The sequence below is a fragment of the Lagenorhynchus albirostris genome, chromosome 1 (genome assembly GCF_949774975.1).
Source record: "Lagenorhynchus albirostris chromosome 1, mLagAlb1.1, whole genome shotgun sequence".
NCBI lineage: Eukaryota > Metazoa > Chordata > Mammalia > Artiodactyla > Delphinidae > Lagenorhynchus > Lagenorhynchus albirostris.
The window spans coordinates 74,826,692-74,849,492 of record NC_083095.1 but is presented as its reverse complement, the minus strand read 5'-3'; the positions used below and the strand labels follow the sequence as shown (position 1 = coordinate 74,849,492).

The 22,801-nt window shown below is 46.0% G+C and overlaps 1 protein-coding gene across 8 annotated transcripts; it reads left to right on the top strand.

Annotated features, from left to right (window-relative positions):
• On the top strand, window positions 1–21,622 carry ABHD4 (abhydrolase domain containing 4, N-acyl phospholipase B). 8 transcript variants are annotated; one of them, XM_060146053.1, is made up of 8 exons: window positions 4–64; window positions 3,746–3,834; window positions 4,463–4,563; window positions 5,070–5,395; window positions 5,548–5,702; window positions 7,451–7,562; window positions 15,402–15,588; window positions 21,067–21,622. In XM_060146053.1, the coding sequence occupies exons 1-8, from the start codon at window positions 42–44 to the stop codon at window positions 21,070–21,072; spliced, it is 999 nt and encodes a 332-aa protein (XP_060002036.1). In that variant the 5' UTR covers window positions 4–41; the 3' UTR covers window positions 21,073–21,622. The 8 variants fall into 8 exon arrangements, with proteins under 8 accessions (XP_060002028.1, XP_060002036.1, XP_060002024.1 ...); XM_060146041.1 differs by lacking the exon at window positions 21,067–21,622 and adding an exon at window positions 16,303–18,226 and having other exon boundaries at window positions 18–64; XM_060146058.1 differs by lacking the exons at window positions 4–64; window positions 21,067–21,622 and adding exons at window positions 73–171; window positions 16,303–18,226.
• The last annotated feature ends 1,179 nt before the right edge of the window (window positions 21,623–22,801 follow it).

Genomic DNA, 22,801 nt, shown 5'->3' with positions numbered 1-22,801 from the left:
GGATGGGCTGGCTCAGCTCGACCCGGCAGGGCTTGTTTACTATGGCTGATGATCTGGAGCAGCAGTGAGTTAATCCTGTCTCTTTCTCTATCTCTATCTCTGGGCCATGAACCTGGGACTGTCTGTGGCTGAGGAACAGTTTTAGACACCTTCCAGACTTTCCTTTTTCAGGTCGGCTTCAGGGGAGGGTTGGGGGGTTGCATTTGGTTGCTTTCCTTTTGCCCAGAAGATGCGGCAGCAGAGCCAGGGGAGGAATGGAAGAGAACGATTTCTACAGCCCAGCGGTTCTGACTTTCCACTTTAGTGTTCGCGTTCATTCCTTGCTCCCCTCTAGTCTATGTACCCTGGGATTAGATTTAGTGGTGATGTCCCAGATTCCCCCAAAGCAAGCGTGTGGACGCGGGTGCGGGGGTAACAGCCAGGTCTGCTCGTCTGGATTTGCTCCAGGTTGGGAGGCAGGGGTGTGGGAAGAGCCTTGCTTAGCCCAGCCCAGCACGGGTAAGGCGTGGCAAGCGGAAAGCGGGCTCCACTGCGCTGGGATTGGTCTGGGTTAATAGGCTTGCAAGTTTCTTTCGCTCTAGCCAACCGAGACGCTTAGTCGCTGGCAATCCTTGTTGATAGTTTTTAATCATCATAACAATATCCTTAATGCTGCGGTTTCAGAATTAGAGCTTTTGGAATTTGTTAACACCGTCTCAAGGACATCAAGTTTGGGATGCCACCTGTAGGTGGTGTGACAAGCAGTTCACAGTCTGATAGGAGCAAGGAAAAGTTGCTTGGAGAATGACTCAGCTTCCAGCCAAGCGGGGGGCGGGGGGGCCGTGTTCACCAAAACTGGGCCTTTCCTGGATCCCGTGTTCCCCCTTGTTCCCCCCTTTTCAGAGCTGTTTGCAAAACTAGTTAACGTTATGACAATAATAGCTTCCTGGACTTGAAGGAACTGCCCAGGAGAGTGGTGTTTTTCCAAAATGATGCTTCCAAGAGGAGATTTACAATAGCTACGATGACTTAGAGAAATCCAATATTAGAGCTGGTAGAGATTCAGGTAGATCAGTTCCTTTTTACAAATGAAGAATCCAGTGCCCAAAGAAGCTAGGAGACCTCAAGATCACAGAGGTCTAGAACAGTCTTCTCACCCAGCACAGAACCCCTTCTGCCTCACCCACCATCAGGATAAAGGCACCCTAAAGGGAAGAGACAACCCCAGCCAGGCTAAGTTCATGGCTAAGTGGCTGCTCTGCTTCTTGCCTGAATTCCCCAGCTCAGTCCTCATCTCCCCAGTGGTATGGAGCAGATAGTGTGCCAGGGACTATTTCCAGTGCTTTACCAGTAGCATTTTTGGTGAAGAAGAGAGGAAAAGCTCTCCCTGAAGAGTATCTCTGCAGAGCAGCCCTTGATGCTGTTCCTTGGAACAACATTTCTCCTGAGTGCTGCTTTGGGCAGATATAAGGCAATGTGAGGTCCAGATGACATGCCCTGACTTGTCACAGTCTCTGTGGGGTGGAGAGAAGGTTTGTCTCTTAAGACTGGCAACATTCTGTGGTCTTGGTGCCCGTGCTTCAAGCCTATAAGGAATTCCAGTGGAATATTCAAAGGGTTCTGAGTCTTTGTAGGACTGCATTGATTGAGAGTGACAGCTCTCACCTGGCTAAAGCCATTGATGGACCAGTTTCAGCTGCAACCTCAGTATTTCTTTCAAACCTCAGTCACTGAGATTTGCTACTTGCAAATCACTGGGAATACAGATAGCTTATGATTTAGCTGGGGAAAAGAACATTTATTGGGACTTTATCTTGTGCTAGTGTGATGTCTCTGTGCATTCATTCATTTGATCTTTATAACAACCCTATGAGGTAGATACTATTATTACCTCCCTTTAAAGATGAGGAAACTGACAGAGAAGGCTAAATAATGTGTCCAAAGACACATTGCTGGTGAGTGGCAATGCCAGGATTAGAACTTCAGCCTCTGGCCTTAGGTCACACCTCCTTTCAGAAAACAGACAAGTGTGAAACTGTGCTTGTATAATGTGAGTATTCGTGTGTGGCCTTGAAAAAATAAGGCGAAACCTGGATTTGAGATCCAGGTTCTAGTTCTGCTTCTTTTTCTAACTAGCTGTATAACCTCTTCGGGCATCACTTTGCTCATCTGTAAAATAAAGAGGCTGGACTAGATTTCTAGGGAACTATTCTAATCTAAAATTCTGCACTTCAAATGATGTAGCAAGATGCCCAATGTGTGCCATGGGGGGGTTGGTAATAGTTGCCCTCGCTCCCCCGCAGAATGCCCCTGCTTGACTGTTCTGATGTTTACAGGCCCTTTCTGTAACTGGTGGTGTGGATCCTGAAATCCACTTCATCCAGACAGAGTTCAAGAAAAGAGAAATATCATATGGGATGGAAAAGGAATAATAAAAGCTCATTCATTGAGCATCTGTTTTGTCCCAGGCACCTTATGAGGTCCCTTCCATATCTAGATGCTCAAAGACAGGTTATTTAACAGGCCAACACCAGTCTGCTTGTAAATGATATTATTGTGACTTAGATCCAGGGTGTTTTTTTTTTTAAAGCATTTTTTTGGGGGTTTGTTTGTTTGTTTGTTTTTGGCTGCATTGGGTCTTCGTTGCTGCATGTGGGCTTTCTCTAGTTGCGGCGAGCAGGGGCTACTCTTCGTTGCAGTGTGCGGGCTTCTCATTGCAGTGGCTTCTCTTGTTGCAGAGCACGGGGCTCTTCAGTAGTTGTGGCACGTGGGCTCAATAGTTGTGGCTCGCGGGCTTTAGAGTGCAGGCCCAGTAGTTGTGGTGCACTGGCTTAGTTGCTCCCCGGCATGTGGGATCTTCCTGGACCAGGGCTCGATCCCGTGTCCCCTGCATTGGCAGGCGGATTCTAAACTACTGTACCACCAGGGAAGTCCCTAGATCCAGGGTTTTTAAAAATTATTCCACAACTGCTACTTTCAACCTCTACCCTGCAATGACTTAAAGTTCCCTGGGTATAAAGTAGAAAGCAAGATAGGTTATCTTGTCTGTTTTACTGCATGCCACTGGAGGTGATGACCTGTGTGAGCTTTCTACTCATTTTATAAACTGGAAACAAGACCAAGGACAACCTTTGTCCTGTCAGGGAATCACAGCAGGACTTGAACCCAGGTCTCCCTCATCCTACTCCCTGCCTCTCCCATCATGTCATTCAAGGCTGGACTGATTGATTGCCTGAGAGCCCAACTGGGCACTGACACAGTGCTCTGTACTTCCAGAGGCTTGGAAGAGGGCACACACGAACACTGGTGCCCTGCCAGGAGGGCAGGTGGCATGGGAATTTTCCCTACTCTAAGGGAACATACAGTCCTAGGGATGGCAAAGGAGAACTGAAACATTAGTTAAAAGTTGGCTTTTTTCCCCTTGTAACTTCCTTGAACATTATAATAACCAGTAACAAAGTGGAGTTGTAAAGCTCCAATGAGATAAAAAAATGTGAAAGGGCTTTGTAAACTGTGAAGTGTCGTGCAAATGGTATTCTGAGTATCTGTTGAAACAAAGGGCATGTTGTTGTTAATAACCATTTACCAGAGAAGAGTAACAGTCTATCAGGCAGCCATGGAATTGCTGACTGCCATAGGGGCAGGTTTCCTGAGCCTGGAAACACCCTGCACACTGATAACTCTTTTGTAACTAACTGCCAGCAAGCCTGAGAGCATCAGTGTTTCCAGCTTTGCCAGTGAGTGTCTCTGTGTCTCCCTGTCCCAGGCCTCAAGGCTGGCTGAGCAGCTGGCTGCCCGCTTGGCGCCCCACTTCCATGTCTCAGCTGAAGAATGTGGAAGCCAGGATCCTCCAGTGTAAGTAGAAGGGACACTCATCCCACCTCCCTCGGGAGGCCCAGGATACAGGATCTTCCCGGAGCCTGGCACACTGAGCCCACTGATTCCTGATTGACAATGCTTGGGGTGGGAGGAAGGGATGTCTGTGACTGGAGGGAAAAGATTTGCCCAGAGGACACACATTCCATGATAGTGGTTCCTTGACATCTCCCTCCCTGTCCATCATGCTGGTTTCTGTCACATCCCACAACTTCACCTCAAACCCTGTACCAGCTATTAACATACAACATGTACAAATGTACACATTCTCTCCTTTACTTCTTCCTTCTCCTATTCTTTTCTTTTGCCATCTCTCCCTTTCTCATCAAACACACAAGCACTTCTTAGATTTACCATCTTCCTACCCAAGGACCAGCAGTCCTGTATTCTCTAATATTACTATTCCTTGTGTTCTGCCCAATTAGCGCCCCCCACCCCACCCCGCCATCCAGTCACCAGAGTGGTTGGGGATTCCCACAGACCAGCTCTAGTGGGCAGTGTTCTGTGGGGGTTAAGGCATCCCAGGGACATCAGCAGCCACCGACTCAAACAAGATCCTTGGGCCACATCTCCCCATATTCCTCATATGATCTTCCCCGCCCTATAGCCACTGCCCCAGCCATGGCTACCCTCTCTCTTATGGGCTGGGATAAGTACAACCACAGAACAGCCACAGTTTTCAAGCCTTTCAAGCTGTCTGGGATCCAGGTGACTTCCCCCCCCCCCGGCAGCTCTGTCATGTGACTGCCTTCACACCAGCAGTGCAAGCATTGCCCACCTTGGTCTGTCCCTAAGAGGGACCTGGCTCAACCCTCCCAGATACCCTCAGTGAGGACACTATTGTCCATGGGTCAAGCCCCAAGCACATACAGGTACAAGAGTGATAGATGCTGAAGCTCTGTGGGGTCACTGCCACCATGGACCCAAAGGGACCCAAACAGCCTCAAGGAATAAGATGGCCCCTCTTAATACCTACAGAATAGACGGTCTACAAATTGTACTTGGAGTTGAACTCTTAGGATGTATGGTCAGAGAGTTGTGAAAGGAAAAGCGAGGGAGGTCAGGAAGGGTTTGGGGATGAGAGAGAACTGAAGAGTGGGAGTCCAAGCAAAAGATGATGCTGTCAGCACACAGTCTTATTGCTCTGCCCTGGACCCCTCTCCCCAGGCCTCCAGAACAAGTTCCTGGCCCGATATGTGTCCCTCCCAAACCAGAACAAGATCTGGACGGTGACAGTGAGCCCTGAGCTCAGGGACCGCACCCCCCTGGTGATGGTGCATGGCTTTGGGGGCGGCGTGGGCCTCTGGATCCTCAACATGGATTCACTGAGCGCCCGCCGCACTCTGCACACCTTCGATCTGCTCGGCTTCGGGCGAAGCTCTAGGCCAACGTTCCCGAGGGACCCAGAGGGGGCCGAGGACGAGTTTGTGACCTCTATAGAGACGTGGCGGGAGACCATGGGGATCCCCAGTATGATCCTCCTGGGGCACAGTCTGGGAGGATTCCTGGCCACTTCCTACTCCATCAAGTACCCTGACAGGTAAGGGGGAGCCACCCATCTCCATCACGACAACTCCTCGCCCTGCTGGGAAACTTCCGGTATTTGTTTCCAATAGTTCTCTTCCTGGGTGATTTAAGGGCTGTGATACCTTCAAGCAAAGACAACTTGACTCCTCCTTTTTCCTCCTTTAGAGTTAAACACCTCATCCTGGTGGACCCATGGGGCTTTCCCCTCCGACCAACTGACCCCAGTCAGATCCGTGCACCCCCGACCTGGGTCAAGGCTGTGGCCTCTGTCCTAGGGCGTTCCAATCCACTTGCTGTTCTTCGAGTAGCTGGGCCCTGGGGTGAGTAGCCTATAGATGGAAAACTATCTCCTCAAACCACGGCTCTCCCATTCTAGAAGCCCCACTGCACCTGGACTCTCACCATCCCTTCTTGTTCATGAAAAGTGGGAATAGGCCTAACATTGTTATTTAAAGCTGTTAATCTGGACCAGATGTCTTTGTCTGCAGTTTCAGAAGGTTCTTTTTTTCCTTCAGCTGCATGGAAAAAGCTTTTCCATGCAAGAGACAGATGGAGCAGAACTGCTACTCTGTGCCCCAGAGAGAGAGGAAGGGGCTGTGAGGTGACTCTTCCTCTGCTGCGTTTCTGTGCTACATGTTTATGGCAGCTTGTTGGTGTTTCAGCGTGGTCACCACTGCTGGATCCCATCCCTGCAGCTCACCCAGCACCTGTTGCCAGGAGAGGTCAGGACCAGAGCCTCCAGCCTAGCCCACAGTGGCAGGCAAGCCCCTGCCCCAGTCAGACACCACATCTTCACTACTTAGTAGCTGTCAGCAAATCCTGTGAGTGAAGGGAGAGAAGGAGGGGGGAGCCAGCCAGAGTGAGTGGGATCAGTATGCCCCAGCCTTCTGACCTCACACTGCTAGCACCCTCCCTATCTGGGGAGCCTTTTACTCTGATAAAGCGAAAAGCAGATTCCCTTTACGGAAGATTGGTGGCCATCTATTTTGCACTGATGGCTTATATATACACAGTAATGTTCAATAGCCAATTATTATGAATTAATTGCTAATGGCTGAATAAGAGTTGTCTCTCTAGGCCCTTCAAGAGAAACAGAATGGCTGTGGATAAAAGAGAAAAATGAGCACTTGAGCAGAAGGTAGGAGTTTGGGGAGAAAGGAAGGAAAGCAAAAGACACAGGTACCAAAGGATACTAAATGCGCAGAGGGCTGACCTTCTTAGGGCACCCAGCACTGTGCACTCCAGCAGACCTTCTATAATCCTTTTACAGGGAGAAGCCCTGCTCTAACCACTCTCCCCATTTCTGGACTTGCCTCTGGCCAGGTCCATGCATGGGCATCAGAGCTGTTATGGTTGGGGAGGTTGGCTGGCAGCCATGCAGGAGGACCAGGGCCCAGGGGATCCCAGCTTTGCTTCCCTCTCACCCCTTGCTTCTCACACAGAGAGAGCAGACCAGAAGAGAGAGGCCAGAAGCTGATCATTCAGTAGGCCCAGTTTTTACAGTGTGTTTCAAGTGCCCTACTGCTTGTATATGTACTATTTAAAGAAAGGTGAAGGGAACAGATTGCTCTAAAACTGTGCCCCGAGTCTGAGATGCCAGCATTAGGTTTACCTCTTCACTCGTATTCTATTACAGGCCTGAACGTGAGAGGGCTCTTGGGAGGTGGTCTGGTTTCATCCACTACCTTCAGAAGATTAAACGGCCATAAAGGGTCTCAGGGAGAAAGAGAACATAGCTCAGACTGTAAAAGCAAAGCATCTCAACCATGGACTCCAGTGGGGCTTGTGATCCTTGGAGAGAAAGATCTTGGGACTTCATTGAGCTGCAGATAATCTGGTTCCTCAGTGACATTAGACTGTCTAAATTCTTTGGCAACTGACTCTCATTTGTAGTCACCTGGAGCTTCCCAAAAGACTTCCATGCTCTGTCTGCCACTATAACATTAAGTGTACAAAGCAAACAAACCCTTAGGAGAAATAATGTTTGGTTAAAGTTGTTAACACATAAAAAAGCAGGAGTCTTTCCTCCCTATTCAAATCGGCCTCTCCACGTTCTGTCCCCTCCCAGGGCCCAGCCTGGTACAGCGATTCCGACCAGACTTCAAACGCAAGTTTGCAGACTTCTTTGATGATGATACTATATCGGAGTATATCTACCACTGCAATGCCCAGAATCCCAGGTGAGGGCAGCTTCCAGAGTCGGCTCAGGTCGATGGGTTGGCAGCTAAAACTCGAGCTGCTGGAAAACTCCAGAGCGGTCCCAGGATCATTCTGTGCTATATTTCTTCTTCCACAGAGCTCTCATTCAGTTAGGGGAACATAGGCATTAGCAGGCTTGATGGTTTCCAGAGACTTTCCCAGGGATAGGCGCAAAGGAATGGAGAAGATAATAGATTAATTAAACATGCCACCCGTCTCTAGAGAAGGATCCTTACTCTTCCCTGGAGATAGGCAGTTAGCCTGACAGGCAAAAAGACTGGAAAACATTTGCAAAGATCTTTTTTTTTTTTAACTGAAAAAGTGATATGAACATGGTATTTTTTTTTGAATTTTATTTATTTTTTTATACATCAGGTCCTTATTAGTCATCCATTTTATACACATCAGTGTATACATGTCAATCCCAATCGCCCAATTCATCACCCCCTCACCCCCATCCCCCCCGCAGCTTTCCCCCCTTGGTGTCCATAGGTTTCTTCTCTATGTCTGTGTCTCTATTTCTGCCCTGCAAACCAGTTCATCTGTACTGTTTTTCTAGGTTCCACATATACGTGTTAATACACGATATTTGTTTTTCTCTTTCTGACTTACTTCACTCTGTATGACAGTTTCTGGATCCATCCACATCTCAACAAATGATCCAATTTCGTTCCTTTTTATGGCTGAGTAATATTCCATTGTATATATGTATCACAACTTCTTTATCCATTCGTCTGTCGATGGGCATTTAGGTTGCTTCCATGACCTGGCTATTGTAAATAGTGCTGCAATGAACAGTGGGATGCATGTGTCTTTTTGAATTGTGGTTTTCTCTCGGTATATGCCCAGGAGTGGGATTGCTGGGTCATATGGTAATTCTATTTTTAGTTTTTCAAGGAACCTCCATACTGTTCTCCATAGTGGCTGTATCAGTTTACATTCCAAGTGCAAGAGGGTTCCCTTTTCTCCACACCCTTTCCAGCATTTGTTGTTTGTAGATTTTCTGATGAAGCCCATTCTAACTGGTGTGAGGTGATACCTCATTGTAGTTTTGATTTGCATTTCTCTCATAATTAGTGATGTTGAGCAGCTTTTCATGTGCTTCTTGGCCATCTGTATGTCTTCTTTGGAGAAATGTCTATCTAGGTCTTCTTCCCATTTTTGGATTGGGTTTTTTTTTTAATATTGAGCACATGAGCTGTTTATATATTTTGGAGATTAATCCTTTGTCAGTTTCTTCATTTGCAAATATTTTCTCCCATTCTGAGGGTTGTCTTTTTGTCTTGTTTATGGTTTCCTTTGCTGTGCAAAAGCTTTGAAGTTTCATTAGGTCCCATTTGCTTATTTTTGTTTTCATTTCCATTACTCTAGGAGGTGGATCAAAAAAGATCTTGCTGTGATTTATGTCAATGAGTGTTCTTTCTATGTTTTCCTCTAAGAGTTTTATAGTGTCCAGTCTTACATTTAGGTCTCTAATCCATTTTGAGTTTATTTTTGTGTATGGTGTTAGGGAGTGTTCTAATTTCATTCTTTTACATGTAGCTGTCCAGTTTTCCCAGCACCACTTGTTGAAGAGACTGTCTTTTCTCCATTGTATATCCTTGCCTCCTTTGTCATAGATTAGTTGACCATAGGTGCGTGGGTTTATCTCTGGGCTTTCTATCTTGTTCCATTGATCTGTGTTTCTGTTTTTGTGCCAGTACCATATTCTCTTGATTACTGTAGCTTTGTAGTATAGTCTGAAGTCAGGGAGTCTGATTCCTCCAGCTCCATTTTCTTCCCTCAAGACTGCTTTGGCTATTCAGAGTCTTTTGTGTCTCCATACAAATTTTAAGATTTTTTTGTTCTAGTTCATAAAAAATGCCATTGGTAATTTGATAGGGATTGCATTGAATCTGTAGATTGCTTTGGGTAGTATAGTCATTTTCACAATATTGATTCTTCCAATCCAAGAACATGGTATATCTCTCCATCTGTTGGTATCATCTTTAATTTCTTTCATCAGTGTCTTATAGTTTTCTGCATACAGGTCTTTTGTCTCCCTAGGTTTATTCCTAGGTATTTTATTCTTTTTGTTGCAGTGGTAAATGGGAGTGTTTCCTTAATTTCTCTTTCAGATTTTTCATCATTAGTGTATAGGAATGCAAGAGATTTCTGTGCATTAATTTTGTATCCTGCAACTTTACCAAATTCAATGATTAGCTCTAGTAGTTTTCTGGTGGCATCTTTAGAATTCTCTATGTATAGTATCATGTCATCTGCAAACAGTGACTGTTTTACTTCTTCTTTTCCAGTTTGTATTCTTTTTATTTCTTTTTCTTCTCTGATTGCCATGGCTAAGACTTCCAAAACTACATTGAATAATAGCGGTGAGAGAGGACATCCTTGTCTTGTTCCTGATCTTAGAGGAAATGCTTTCAGGTTTTCACCATTGAGAATGATGTTTGCTGTGGGTTTGTCATATATGGCCTTTATTATGTTGAGGTAGGTTCCCTCTATGCACACTTTCTGTAGTTTTTATCATAAATGGGTGTTGAATTTTGTCAAAAGCTTTTTCTGCATCTATTGAGATGATCATATGGTTTTTATTCTTCAGTTTGTTAATATGGTGTATCATATTGATTGATTTGCATATATTGAAGAATCCTTGCATTCCTGGGATAAATCCCACTTGATCATGGTGTATGTAATGTGTTGTTGGATTCTGTTTGCTAGTATTTTGTTGAGGATTTTTGCATCTATATTCATCAGTGATATTGGTCTGTAATTTTCTTTTTTTGTAGTACCTTTGTCTGGTTTTGGTATCAGGGTGATGGTGGCCTCATAGAATGAGTTTGGGAGTGTTCCTTCCTCCGCAACTTTTTGGAAGAGTTTGAGAAGGATGGGTGTTAGCTCTACTCTAAATGTTTGATAGAATTCACCTGTGAAGCCATCTGGTCCTGGACTTTTGTTTGTTGGAAGATTTCTAATCACAGTGTCAATTTCATTACTTGTGATTGGTCTGTTCATATTTTTTATTTCTTTCTGGTTCAGCCTTGAAAGGTTATACCTTTCTAAGAATTTGTCCATTTCTTCCAGGTTGTCCATTTTATTGGCATAGAGTTGCTGGTAGTAGTCTCTTAGGATGCTTTGTATTTCTGCAGTGTCTGTTGTAACTTCTCCTTTTTCATTTCTAATTTTATTGATTTGAGTTCTTTCCCTCTTTTTCTTTTTTTGTTTTGTTTGGTTTTTGTTTTTGTTTTTGTGGTACGCGGGCCTCTCACTGTTGTGGCTTCTCCCGTTGCGGAGCACAGGCTCCGGACGCACAGGCCCAGCGGCCATGGCTCACAGGCCCAGCCGCTCCGCGGCATGTGGGATCCTGCTGGACCAGGGCACAAACCCATGTCCCCTGCATTGGCAGGCAGACTCTCAACCACTGCACCATCAGGGAAGCCCTCCCTCTTTTTCTTGATGAGTCTTGCTAATGGTTTATCAATTTTGTTTATCTTCTCAAAGAACCAGCTTTTAGTTTTATTGATGGTTGCTATTGTTTTCTTTGTTTCTATTTCATTTATTTCTGCTCTGATCTTTATGATTTCTTTCCTTCTGCTAACTTTGGGTTTTGTTTGTTCTTCTTCCTCTAGTTCCTTTAGGTGTAAGGTTAGATTGTTTATTTAAGATTTTTCTTGTTTCTTGAGGTAGGCTTGTATAGCTATAAACTTCCCTCTTAGAACTGTTTTTGCTGCGTCCCATAGGTTTTGGATTGTCATGTTTTCATTGTCATTTGTCTCTAGGTATTTTTTGACTTCCTCTCTGATTCCTTCAGTGATCTCTTGATTATTTAGTAAAATAGTGTTTAGCCTCCATGTGTTTGTGTTTTTTACGTTTTTTCCCCTGTAATTCATTTCTAATCTCATAGCATTGTGGTCAGAAAAGATGCTTGATATGATTTCAATTTTCTTAAACTTACTGAGGCTTGATTTGTGACCCAAGATGTGATCTATCCTGGAGAATGTTCTGTACGCACTTGAGAAGAAAGTGTAATCTGCTGTTTTTGGATGGAATGTCCTATAAATATCAATTAAATCTATCTGGTCTATTGTGTTGTTTAAAGCTTGTTTTTCCTTATTTATTTTCATTTTGGATGATCTGTCCATTGATGTAAGTGAGGTGATAAAGTCCCCCACTATTATTGTGTTACTGTCGATTTCCTCTTTTACAGCTGTTAGCAGTTGCCTTATGTATTGAGGTGCTCCTATGTTGGGTGCATATATATTTATAATTGTTATATCTTCTTCTTGGATTGATCCCTTGATCATTATGTAGTGTCCTTCCTTGTCTCTTGTAGCATTCTTTATTTTAAAATCTATTTTATCTGATATGAGTATTGCTATTCCAGCTTTCTTTTGATTTCTATTTGCATGGAATATCTTTTTCCATCCCCCTCACTTTCAGTCTGTATATGTCCCTAGGTCTGAAGTGGGTCTCTTGTAGACAGCATATGTATGGGTCTTGTTTTTGTATCCATTCAGCAAGCCTGTGTCTTTTGGTTGGAGCATTTAATCCATTCATGTTTAAGGTAATTATCGATATGTATGTTCCTATGACCATTTTCTTAGTTTTTTGCATTTGTGTTTGTAGGTCCTTTTCTTCTCTTGTGTTTCCCACTTAGAGAAGTTCCTTTAGCATTTGTTGTAGAGCTGGTTTGGTGGTGCTGAATTCTCTTAGCTTTTGCTTGCCTGTAAAGCTTTCGATTTCTCTGTTGAATCTGAATGAGATCCTTGCCGGGTAGAGTAATCTTGGTTGTAGGTTCTTCCCTTTCATCACTTTAAGTATATCATGCCACTCCCTTCTGGCTTGTAGAGTTTCTGCTGAGAAATCAGCTGTTAACCTTATGGGAGTTCCCTTGTATGTTATTTGTCATTTTTCCCTTGCTGTTTTCAATAATTTTTCTTTGTCTTTAATTTTTGCTGATTTGATTACTACATGTCTCGGCGTGTTTCTCCTTGGGTTTATCTTGTATGGGACTCTGTGCTTCCTGGACTTGGGTGGCTATTTCCTTTCCCCTGTTAGGGAAGTTTGCGACTATAATCTCTTCAAATATTTTCTCGGGTCCTTTCTCTCTTTCTTCTTCTGGGACCCCTATAATGCGAATGTTGTTGCGTTTAATGTTGTCCCAGAGGTCTCTTAGGTTGTCTTCATTTCTTTTCATTCTTTTTTCTTTATTCGGTTCCGCAGCAGTGAATTCCACCATTCTGTCTTCCAGGTCACTTATCCGTTCTTCTGCCTCAGTTATTCTGCTATTGATTCCTTCTAGTGTAGTTTTCATTTCAGTTATTGTATTGTTCATCTCTGTTTGTTTGCTCTTTAATTCTTCTAAGTCTTTGTTAAACATTTCTTGCATTGTCTCCATCTTTGCCTCCATTCTTTTTCCGAGGTCCTGGATCATCTTCACTATCATTATTCTGAATTCTTTTTCTGAAAGGTTGCCTATCTCCACTTCATTTAGTTGTTTTTCTGGGGTTGTATCTTGTTCCTTCATCTGGTACATAGCCCTCTGCCTTTTCATCTTGTCTATCTTTCTGTGAATGTGGTTTTTGTTCCACAGGCTGCAGGATTGTAGTTCTTTTTCCTTCTCTGAACATGGTATTTTTATAAAGAAAAAAAAAAAAAAGAAAGAAAGTCTTCTCCTGTCCCAGACCTGTAATTCCTGAATCTTCTTGTTAGTTTAGGTCTGAGATATCATGTGACATTGCTTCAGGGAACCTCCTTATGTATCTTCCTTTGCACACATGTGACTATCTCTAGACTACAGTCCTACAAATAGAACTGCTGATGGATTATGCATTTAAAAATTTAATTATGTGCACCTTGAAATACTTACTGTTGGGATAGGAATGCCTTCCCTATCTTTGGGGGATTTGGGGATGTCCGCAGAATCTCTAGAAGTTTATATCTATGACAACTCAGACATAGGCCCCAGAAGCCTGTTGATCTACAGTCTTGACAACTGCCATCCAGGGCAGAGTCAGGGAGGTAGTCTTCCCCTCAGGCAGTGCCATGTGAGTGGCTGATACCATGAGGCACCACCTCTGTGGGGGCCTCACCCCACACTACTGGGAGGCATCTCAGGGGAGCCAAGGTCATTGGGAGCAGCAGCACTGCCATGCCTCATTTCAGGACTGTTCAGCCGAAAGCTGTGAAGCAACTGGGGTTTTGCATTCCAGCAGTGCTGTCTGGGCATTAGCGTCAAACCCAGACAGCTTTCAGGCAGCGTGGGAACTGTTCATCCAACATTCCTCAGGAGCCCAGCTGATTGAAGGACCCTGCTTAAGCAGCAGTATAGAAACTCAGCTCAACAGTCAAATCAGGAAGCCCACTGCTTCCTGCTCTCAACTCCTCTCAGCCCCCACTGGGCTCAGTGCCAGTCTCATACCCTCTGAGACCCTGCAGGCCCACCCCTAGCCCTTTCCTCAGAGCATTCCCCAGTCCCAGACCTAGTTCCATATAATGAATGGCCTCCCAATCTAAGCCACAGAGTACATAATCACACACCTCATTCAGGTCCTAAAAGAAGCAGAGATGACATCGGTGATAACCAGCCCCTTCCCCCAAACACCATCACTCAATTTTATAAGCCCCCGAGTCTTCCTGAGTTGTAACCCTCATGAGCTCATGGTAACTCTTACCATTCCGTTGGAAAACATACGATTTGGCCAAAGAAGAATACTTGGGGGATGGGGTACCTACTTTGCTTCACCTAGATTTAGGGGCTTTGTACATACTTTCATTTTCTTCACAATGACCTAATAAAGTGGGTATAACTCCTCCCAGCTTGTAAATGAGAAAATTAAGGTGTATTCTTGTTTACATGACTTGCTTAGAAACTACAGCCAGGATTTGAACTCATGTCTCTCTGACTCCAGAGTCCATGATTTTTCCACTATGCTGCACTGCCTTAAGGAGGAGCCCTGTTTCTGGTGGCCTGTGCAGAACCCAGGCTCTCTTTCATCTCAGGGGTGCAAAGGAGACTGGGGATATAATTCCCAAACAGGCTGAGCCTGCTGGGTGGCGGTGTCCCCAACCTCTCCTGCTTCCCAGGAGAGCAACCTGGACAGCTGGCTTCTGCCTCAGCCTTGCAGACCCCTCGTGACACAGCCTCGGTTAGCTCTCCCTAAGGAAATGGCCAGGGAGCAAAGGAGATTAGATTGGCCATCATTGCTTCTCAAGTCGCACAAACTGCTGCTCCCCCCAGGTCCTCACAAGACTAACGTTTCATTCCATTCTCTTCAGCAAGCCCTTTGTGCTTCTGTAGTACTTGCTCATCAGAGCGCACCCCAAGTGAACCCCCTGACCCTCTCCTTCAGCCCCAGGAAGCCAAGTCCCTAGTCTGTGTTCTCCTAGAACTCCGCCACCCTTTCATAATTCTTGGGAAATTTGAAGTTAAGTTAATCATATAATTCATTATTTATGCCTAAAGTATGAAGATAATGTGAGCTCCAGGAGGGCAGGCACTGCGTCTGTCTTGTTCATATGTCCCCACCCTCAGCTCCGGGATGCCACATAAATATTTGTTGAATAAACAGTAACCTATTAGGCTCTTGGATAATTCTCAGTGCCATGGGGTTTTCACAAGTGTGTCCCTCCTAACTCATCTGTGATGGGAGCCTCTGGAGATTCAGTCCTGTCTCCTAATCTTCCTAATATTTAATGAGCCCAGTGCTGGGCTCTGAGAGGACCACAAAGAATGACAAAGATACTTCCCCAGCCTCTGAGATCAACAAACTGACATTTTAGGCTGTGGCGTTTATTCATTGCCTCACCCTGTTTTGCTTCTTCAGCGGGGAGACGGCATTCAAAACCATGATGGAGTCCTTCGGCTGGGCCCGGCGACCCATGTTAGAGCGAATTCACTTGATTCAAAAAGAAATGCCCATCACCATGATCTACGGGGCCAACACCTGGATAGACACCAGCACGGGAAAAAAGGTGAAGCTGCAGCGGCCGGATTCCTACGTCCGAGACATGGTACGTTGGCCACTGGAGGAGCAGGATTGAGGTGGAAACACTGCAACATCCCAGCACGAGTTGACTGACCCAGAGTAGCTGAGTCAGGGTAGCAAAGGGTGATAGGAGAGTCGGGGGGAAAGAGGAGTGGACAGGTTGAGCTATGGTAGTGGATTTGAAAGGGTTGGCTCTCTGTAAAATCATAATTAGGGGCTTCTCACTTCTGTGTAGCTCAGTTCAGCTGAAAGGCAGATTCTTGTCCAGTAGTCAGGCACAGGCACCACGCTGTCCCTCCACCCCCTGTAATTCCCACCCCAAACCAGAGCTGGGAACTGTAGAGGCTGCCATGAAGCCTTCCCACCACACTCCTCCGCCCCCCCACCCTCATTTGCTAATGAGTATGCTTAATTAGGCTGGTGCCTGATGGACCCTGCTTTAGTGGACATGTGGATGACATGAGCAGGTCGCTGACATGAGCAGGTCGCTGGAGGGGCTGGCATGGAATGAAAGATAAAATCAGGCGCCATGGGAGAAGTAAGGATGGGATATTGGGGTTCACTGACTCCCACAGGGAAGTGCCAAGATCTGGGGAGAAAGGTGGACTGTTGTCTTAGATAAAATAAGTGCTCATGGGCGACGGGCAAGCAGGCTTAAGGGAAAAAGAAATGGTGCAATAGCTTTCCAGTGCCTTGAATAAAGGGCTGTCCCGCCCCTGGTGGGGTCCTCCATCCACAGGAGATCGAGGGCGCCTCACACCACGTGTACGCGGACCAGCCACACATCTTCAACGCAGTGGTGGAGGAGATCTGCGACTCGGTTGATTGAGCTGCTCCCCTAGAGGGCGAGGAGAAAGCCAGAGATTCACTCTCACCTCCCTGTCTCCTTACTTACCCCTCTGTCCCTTCCTGACCAACTAACATGTGCCAGCCAGGCAGAGTCTCGGGCTGTCCCCAGGGCAGGACCACAGAAGGAGAGCACTCCTCTCTACGCTAAGGGCCAGAGGCAAAAGCCACAAGTGGCCTTGAGCTCCCCACCCCAGGGAAGAGCATAAAGGCTTGCAGAGTGCCACCCCATTCTCTCCATGCCGAGTGTTACCCAGGTGTGGTTATGAAGGGTCACACCAAGCTGCGTCCCCCCTGTGCCAAAGGGAGGGCGGCCGCCTCCCCTGGGCGAAGGAGAGGCTCTCAGTGGCCTTTCCTGGCTCTGGAGTGTGTGTGGGGTAAGTTCCGTGCAGGAACATCTTCCTCCCCCGTCACCCCCGGCCCCCCGGCCCATGCCAGTTCTGTCCGGAGTCTGGTTGGGACTAGTTCCCACTTAAGTACCAAGAGCAGGTCCTGCAGCTCCCGTGACCTGAGAGGTCATATCCAAAGCCCTCATTAACAGAGGAGGCCCAGGACAGGGCAGGGCATGGCTGGTCCATGGTGAGACAGCTCTGTTCCAGGAGAGCTAGGGCTGGCACCCGGGTCTGCTGAGAGCCAGTGCTCACAGCAGACTCTGTTTGCTAAGGTTTGAGGCAAGCACCGTTGCCATGGGGCTGGTCCTGGCTGAGGATAAGCCCAACCCAGCCCTGCGTTCCAGCCTCATTGTACGGGGGGTGCTGTTTGCCTGCCCTGTGTCTCAGCCCCAGCTGCCTAAGCTGGGAACATTCAAGTGCTTCCTTTCTGCCCCCTCTTCCTCCCGCTGGGAGGCCTCTGGGCCTCCCTCTGTGCCTTGGGCCCTGAAGCCCCACCCATAGTGTTGAGAAAGGTGGCCCCTGGTGGAGAGAAGGGAAAGGCCCTTCAACCCTGAGCCGTGTCTGGATCCCCATCCTCTCTAGTATCCGCAGGGTTTTTCTACCTGCCCCCGGAGCTGAGGCTCACGTGAGCCTCCGCCCAGGGTCCAGTGGGGAGCCTCCAGCCGGCAGTTGCCTGTCCTCATCAGCCACAGGATGGTTCTCACTGCCTGGCCCTCCATCCCTGCCACCTGTCCTTCTGGTCTCCAGCTCATCAGCCCCCGACCCCCCGTCACTCTCTCCCAGCGGCTGGTTCCAGGTGCTGCTCCGAGGTTCTGGGCAGTAGGCTGGGCCTGGCCCCAGAACCAGGGCAGCTCTTGCCTACTCCTTCACTTTTGTAAAGCCAACCCTTTCACCAGAATAGTATTAACTCCTGGTGCTTTGTACTACTGGTCCAGCTGCCTTGGGCTCCTTTTCTATATTAATAAATAAATGAGTCAAAACTGCCTTTGGTGATGATGTTTAATATTGCTCCAACAAGAGTGGTGCTGAATTCACAACAGCTCCTGTGCCGCCTGAGTCAGAGGAGGGAGCCCCGAGAGGTACCCACGCACAGGCCACTCGACTCCCTGTCCCGTTTAGTGCAGCATCTGCCCCTTAAGAGGATGGATAAGGGCTGGATGGGCCAAGCCCCAACTCACAGGAGAATTAGGCTGAACTGGGTGCTCCCTACTGCCCATTAAATAGCCCTATCATCTGAAGTTCACCTTGGCCTTCACCTGGACTGCTCCCTAGGGCCTATTCTAACTCCTACTCACCCTCAACCTCAACTCAAATATTCCTTCTGCAGGGAAGCTTTCCCCTGAACCCCTAGACTAGACTTGCACCCCCTCTTCTGTGTCTCCAAGGCACACTCGAATGCCCCTTGGTAAAACTCATAAACTTGTAGTCACTTGTTTCGTGTCTGTCTTTCCTCCCTAGACCACAAGCTGCTTAAGGACAGGGGGCACGTCTGGCGCCTAGTTCATGTTCAGTAGATGTTTATTTTGATTGAGCCAAGGGAAGTGAGGCACGCCAAGTGTTCAGACATGTTCAAATCATTACCAGCGGTGCCTGCTGTGCTGGCTGACTCCAGCTAGGCCCAGAATTTAACAGCTCAAAACGGCACTTAATCCTACACGTGTCACCATGAATGAATGAATGAACAAATGAATGGGACTCCTGGGTATAATTACAAAGCTCTGGGCTATCCGAGGACCCTGCATATTCTCTGACTGAAGATTGCTTGATGGACAACACCTGCCGTATGGAGGCGAGGGCAGGTTTTTGTTTTTGTTTTGGCCTTGCCACTCGGTTTATGGGATCTTAGTGCCCCAACCAGGTATCGAACCTGGGGTCCCGGCAGTGAGAGTGCCGAGTCCTAACCACTGGACCACCAGGGAAGTCCTGAGGACAGGTACTTAGAGCCAAGCACTAGGGCTGTGATAGTGAAGAAATGTGGTCCCTGCCTCCATGGGAAATTACATTCTACATGAAGACTCGTGTTTAATCATATTATTGCATCAATTAGTAAAAATGCAACTGAAAAGTGCAGCCCTTGAGAGGTTGGGAAGGCGTCCCTGGGGAAGTGATGACAGCTGAGCCTGAAGGAAGAGCAGGTGAAAGGAGTGGGGGGGACAGGTCTGTGGAGAGATCTATTAGCAGGAACAATGGCTGTGAAATGAGGTATAGGGTGCGGATCCAGTCCTGCAGGTCCTCTGACTGTGAGAAGAATGTCGTGTTCATCCTAAAAGCAATGGAAAGAAATAACTGGAGCGGGACTTCCCTGGCGGTCCAGTGGTTAACACTTCATGCTTCCACTGCAGGGGCACAGGTTTGATCCCAGGTCAGGGAACTAAGATCCCGCATGCCGTGTGGTGCAGCCAAAGGAAAAAAGAAAGGAAAAAGAAAAAAATAATAACTGGAGTGAGGGTCAGGGTAGGGTGGGGAGTGTGACAGAATCTGACTTGAGACTGGAAGTGACCACTCTGGCTGCTGTGTTGAGTACCGATTGGAGGGGGATGAGTCCCTGCAGGGGAAACTTTGAGGCCACGGAGTGGTCCAGGCCAGTGATGCTGGTAGCTTGGACTTGGCTAGTGATTAGTGGACATGCAGAGAAGATGCAAGAAATGTTTCAGAGGTAAAATCAAAAAGACTTGATGTCAACGCTGAGTGCTGCTACCATCCCCTTGCAGGAAGGGCCAAGTAAGGCAGTAGTCAGCAAACCCACTCACATCACAAAACAATCTAGGGTATTTTTTTAAATATAAATTCCTCGGCTGTATACTCCAGAGTTTGATTCAGTATACCTGGGTGGAGTTTGACCATGACATCTGCATTTAAACACATTCCCTAGAAGATTCTGAGGCCCCCTGTCTGCAGGTACTGGTCTAAGGGACCCTGTGTCTCTGACCCTTGACCCAGAAGATCCATGTGGAAAAGTAGGGCCTATGGCCCTGAAAGTTCATCTCCTGTTCGCTCCTCTCTTTGGGAGGCTGCATAACATGCTGATCTGATTTTCCCAAACCCAACGCAATGCAAACACATTCCTCAGGAGTAGGTACAAGAAGAGTCTAAGGGTACAAATGAAGTTATTTACAAAACAGGAATAGAGTTACAGATGTAGAGAACAAACTTACGGTTACCGGGGGGAAAGGAAGAGGGATAAATTGGGAGATTGGGATTGACATATACACACTACTATATATAAAATAGATAACAAATAAGGACCTACTATATAGCACAGGGAACTCTACTCAGTACTCTGTAATGACCTATATGGGAAAAGAATCTAAAGAAGAGTGGATATATGTATATGTATAACTGAGTCACATTGCTGTACAGCAGAAACTAACACAACATTGTAAATCAACTATACTCCAATAAAATTTTTTTTAAAAAGTCTGAAGAAGGTCACCCAGAGTGCCCCATTTACACTACCATGCCCAAACACATGGATGCATGCAAGCATGTGCACACACACACACACACACACACTCCATCTGACTGGGGCATTCCTAATGTTCCCAGGGCTGGGACTAAGAAGTCACTATGAACATACTACCCAATCAGCACCTTTCCTGGTGGGTTCTAAGGATTTATGGTAAGAGTTCATGCTATAAACTCGGGCTCCTCAAAGCCCTAGCAGTTTACAAGGAGGGATTCCACAGATAGACATAAAGGGCTGTGACTAACTCCAGACCCAGAAGGTCTTGCACTGTTCAGTGGCTAGCAGGAAATGTGCTAAATATAACTTCCTCTTTGGGAGATAGACACTGAAATACGTGTGCTAAAAATGCAGTCTGGTTTCATTGCCAAAAGGGTGGTGAAATCTTGATGAATACCTCTGTCCACTCTGGCATGTCATGCTGAAATCTCACAGCTGCAGGTACAGTTTGTGAGCAGATAGAAAATAATCCTATTGGCTGATAAGTGTCCAATGAATGGTGCAAAACATCACTTTTCTCATCATGTGACCTGTCAGTTCACACCAAGTCCTTCTTAGATGGGGTCTGGAGGGTCCTTTTTCTCTGATCTCCACCCCCTCCCCCAGGGTCCTGGTCTATCTGGAGAAAGCAAGTGAGATGCTTGAGATTTTGAGGGTCCATGCCAACCCCATCCAGGTGAAATAGCTCAAGATGAACCATTTCTTCACTTGCTCATGTTGACTGTTTTTCATAGCATAAGCTCAGCATTATTATACTAGAAAAGCCTTTGCCTTTATCTTACTAAACATCACTCTTCACTAGGGTTGAGGAGGAAAGACAATCTCAGCTTGGCACCTGCGAGAATAATGAATTCCTAGACAGAATACTAAGGATTCATTGATGCCAACAGATGCACAGAGGCTTCCCCCAACCCAGGAAGACAAGACCACATTCTCCTGGTTGGTGACTCTTAATGGGGTAGGAGGAGCCCTCTGCAAACCTGACCTTGCTAATGATGCTCCTTCCTCCAGTGTGTTCTGAGGCCTGATGCAGAGTTTGTTATAGGCAACCTTTAGTTGATACATGTGAGAACAAATTATACAACCAGAAGAAACCTGGGACAAAGAGGACTCTGAAGGACGTGTGGTTGCAGACAATATTTTCATCTCCTCAGTGCAAAGTGTCTGACTTTGGAAAAGAAAGAGCACAAGGCTGACACCTGACAACTGATGTAGTGTCAAGGACAGAGTTTGGAGGAGGGCTTGTGACTTAAAAGATTTATGGACCTCTGATAAATTATAAGGTAACTAAAAAAATGGACATTATGTACTTCCCAAAATTTTCAAGGAAAGAGAAAAGTGTCCAAATAAAGCTGCTTAAACATGTATTACATCAGTGGTTTCCTACACGGGTCTGCAGACTAGAGCTGGTCCATGACAAAGTGTTTCTGGTCTACGATGAAATAATTTTTTTTCAATATTTTTAAATTCTGAAATTATGTCCTTTATAACCCAAGATTTTTTTTTTTTTTTTTTTTTTGGTTGCATTGGGTCTTTGTTGCTGTGCACGGGCTTTCTCTAGTTGTGGAGAGCGGGGGCTACTCTTCGTTGCAGTGCGCGGGCTTCTCATTGCAGTGGCTTCTCTTGTTGCGGAGCACAGGCTCTAGGCGCATGGGCTTCAGTAGTTGTGGCTCGTGGGCTCTAGAGTGCAGGCTCAGTAGTTGTGGTGCACGGGCTTAGTTGCTCCGTGGCATGCGGGATCTTCCCAGACCAGGGCTCAAACCTATGTCCCCTGCACTGGCAAGCAGATTCTTAACCACTGCGCCACCAGGGAAGCCCTAACCCTACCAAGATTAAGCTATGTTCTTTAATGAAAAGATACTGACATTCTAAGATTGGGGTGGAAGGGAATGTCATTTCTTGCTTGCCAAACACATCAATTTCAAGGGATTTTCCCCTATCATTAATTAATTTTAATAAAATCCTAAAGTCTGGGACGTGCTGCATTAGAGAAGACCAGAATGGGAAAGGAACTTGTAAATCTTTTACATGCAGAAGGACAAAAAAATTTTTAAGACTGACAATATCTCGTAATGCCAATGGTGAGGAAGATGGACATTTTCGTACAATGTTTGTGGGTGAGGAAGTTGTTACCATAAATTTTGTAGACAATTTGGTAGACTCTACCAAAATAATCTACTGAAATTTAAAATGACAAACGCTATAAGCCATGAGTACTAAGAGTAGGAATTTATGCCAATAACTTTTAGCACCATTGACAAAATACTAGAAATCTCAGTACCCATTGTTTATAAAAGTGACACCTAAAAATAAATTATATAGTTTTATAGGTATTGGCAAGGAATGATATTTTAAAATATCAAATTGCACACAATTCATATAACACCATCCCATTTTTGTACAATAAAAGTTAAGTGTGTATGAATAAATATGCATATGTTCTATAAGCATAAATTACTTAATTAACAACGTTTGCTGCTGGAGAGTAGAACTGGCTGGTAAAACTCTCATGGTTTATTTTATACACTTCTGTACTG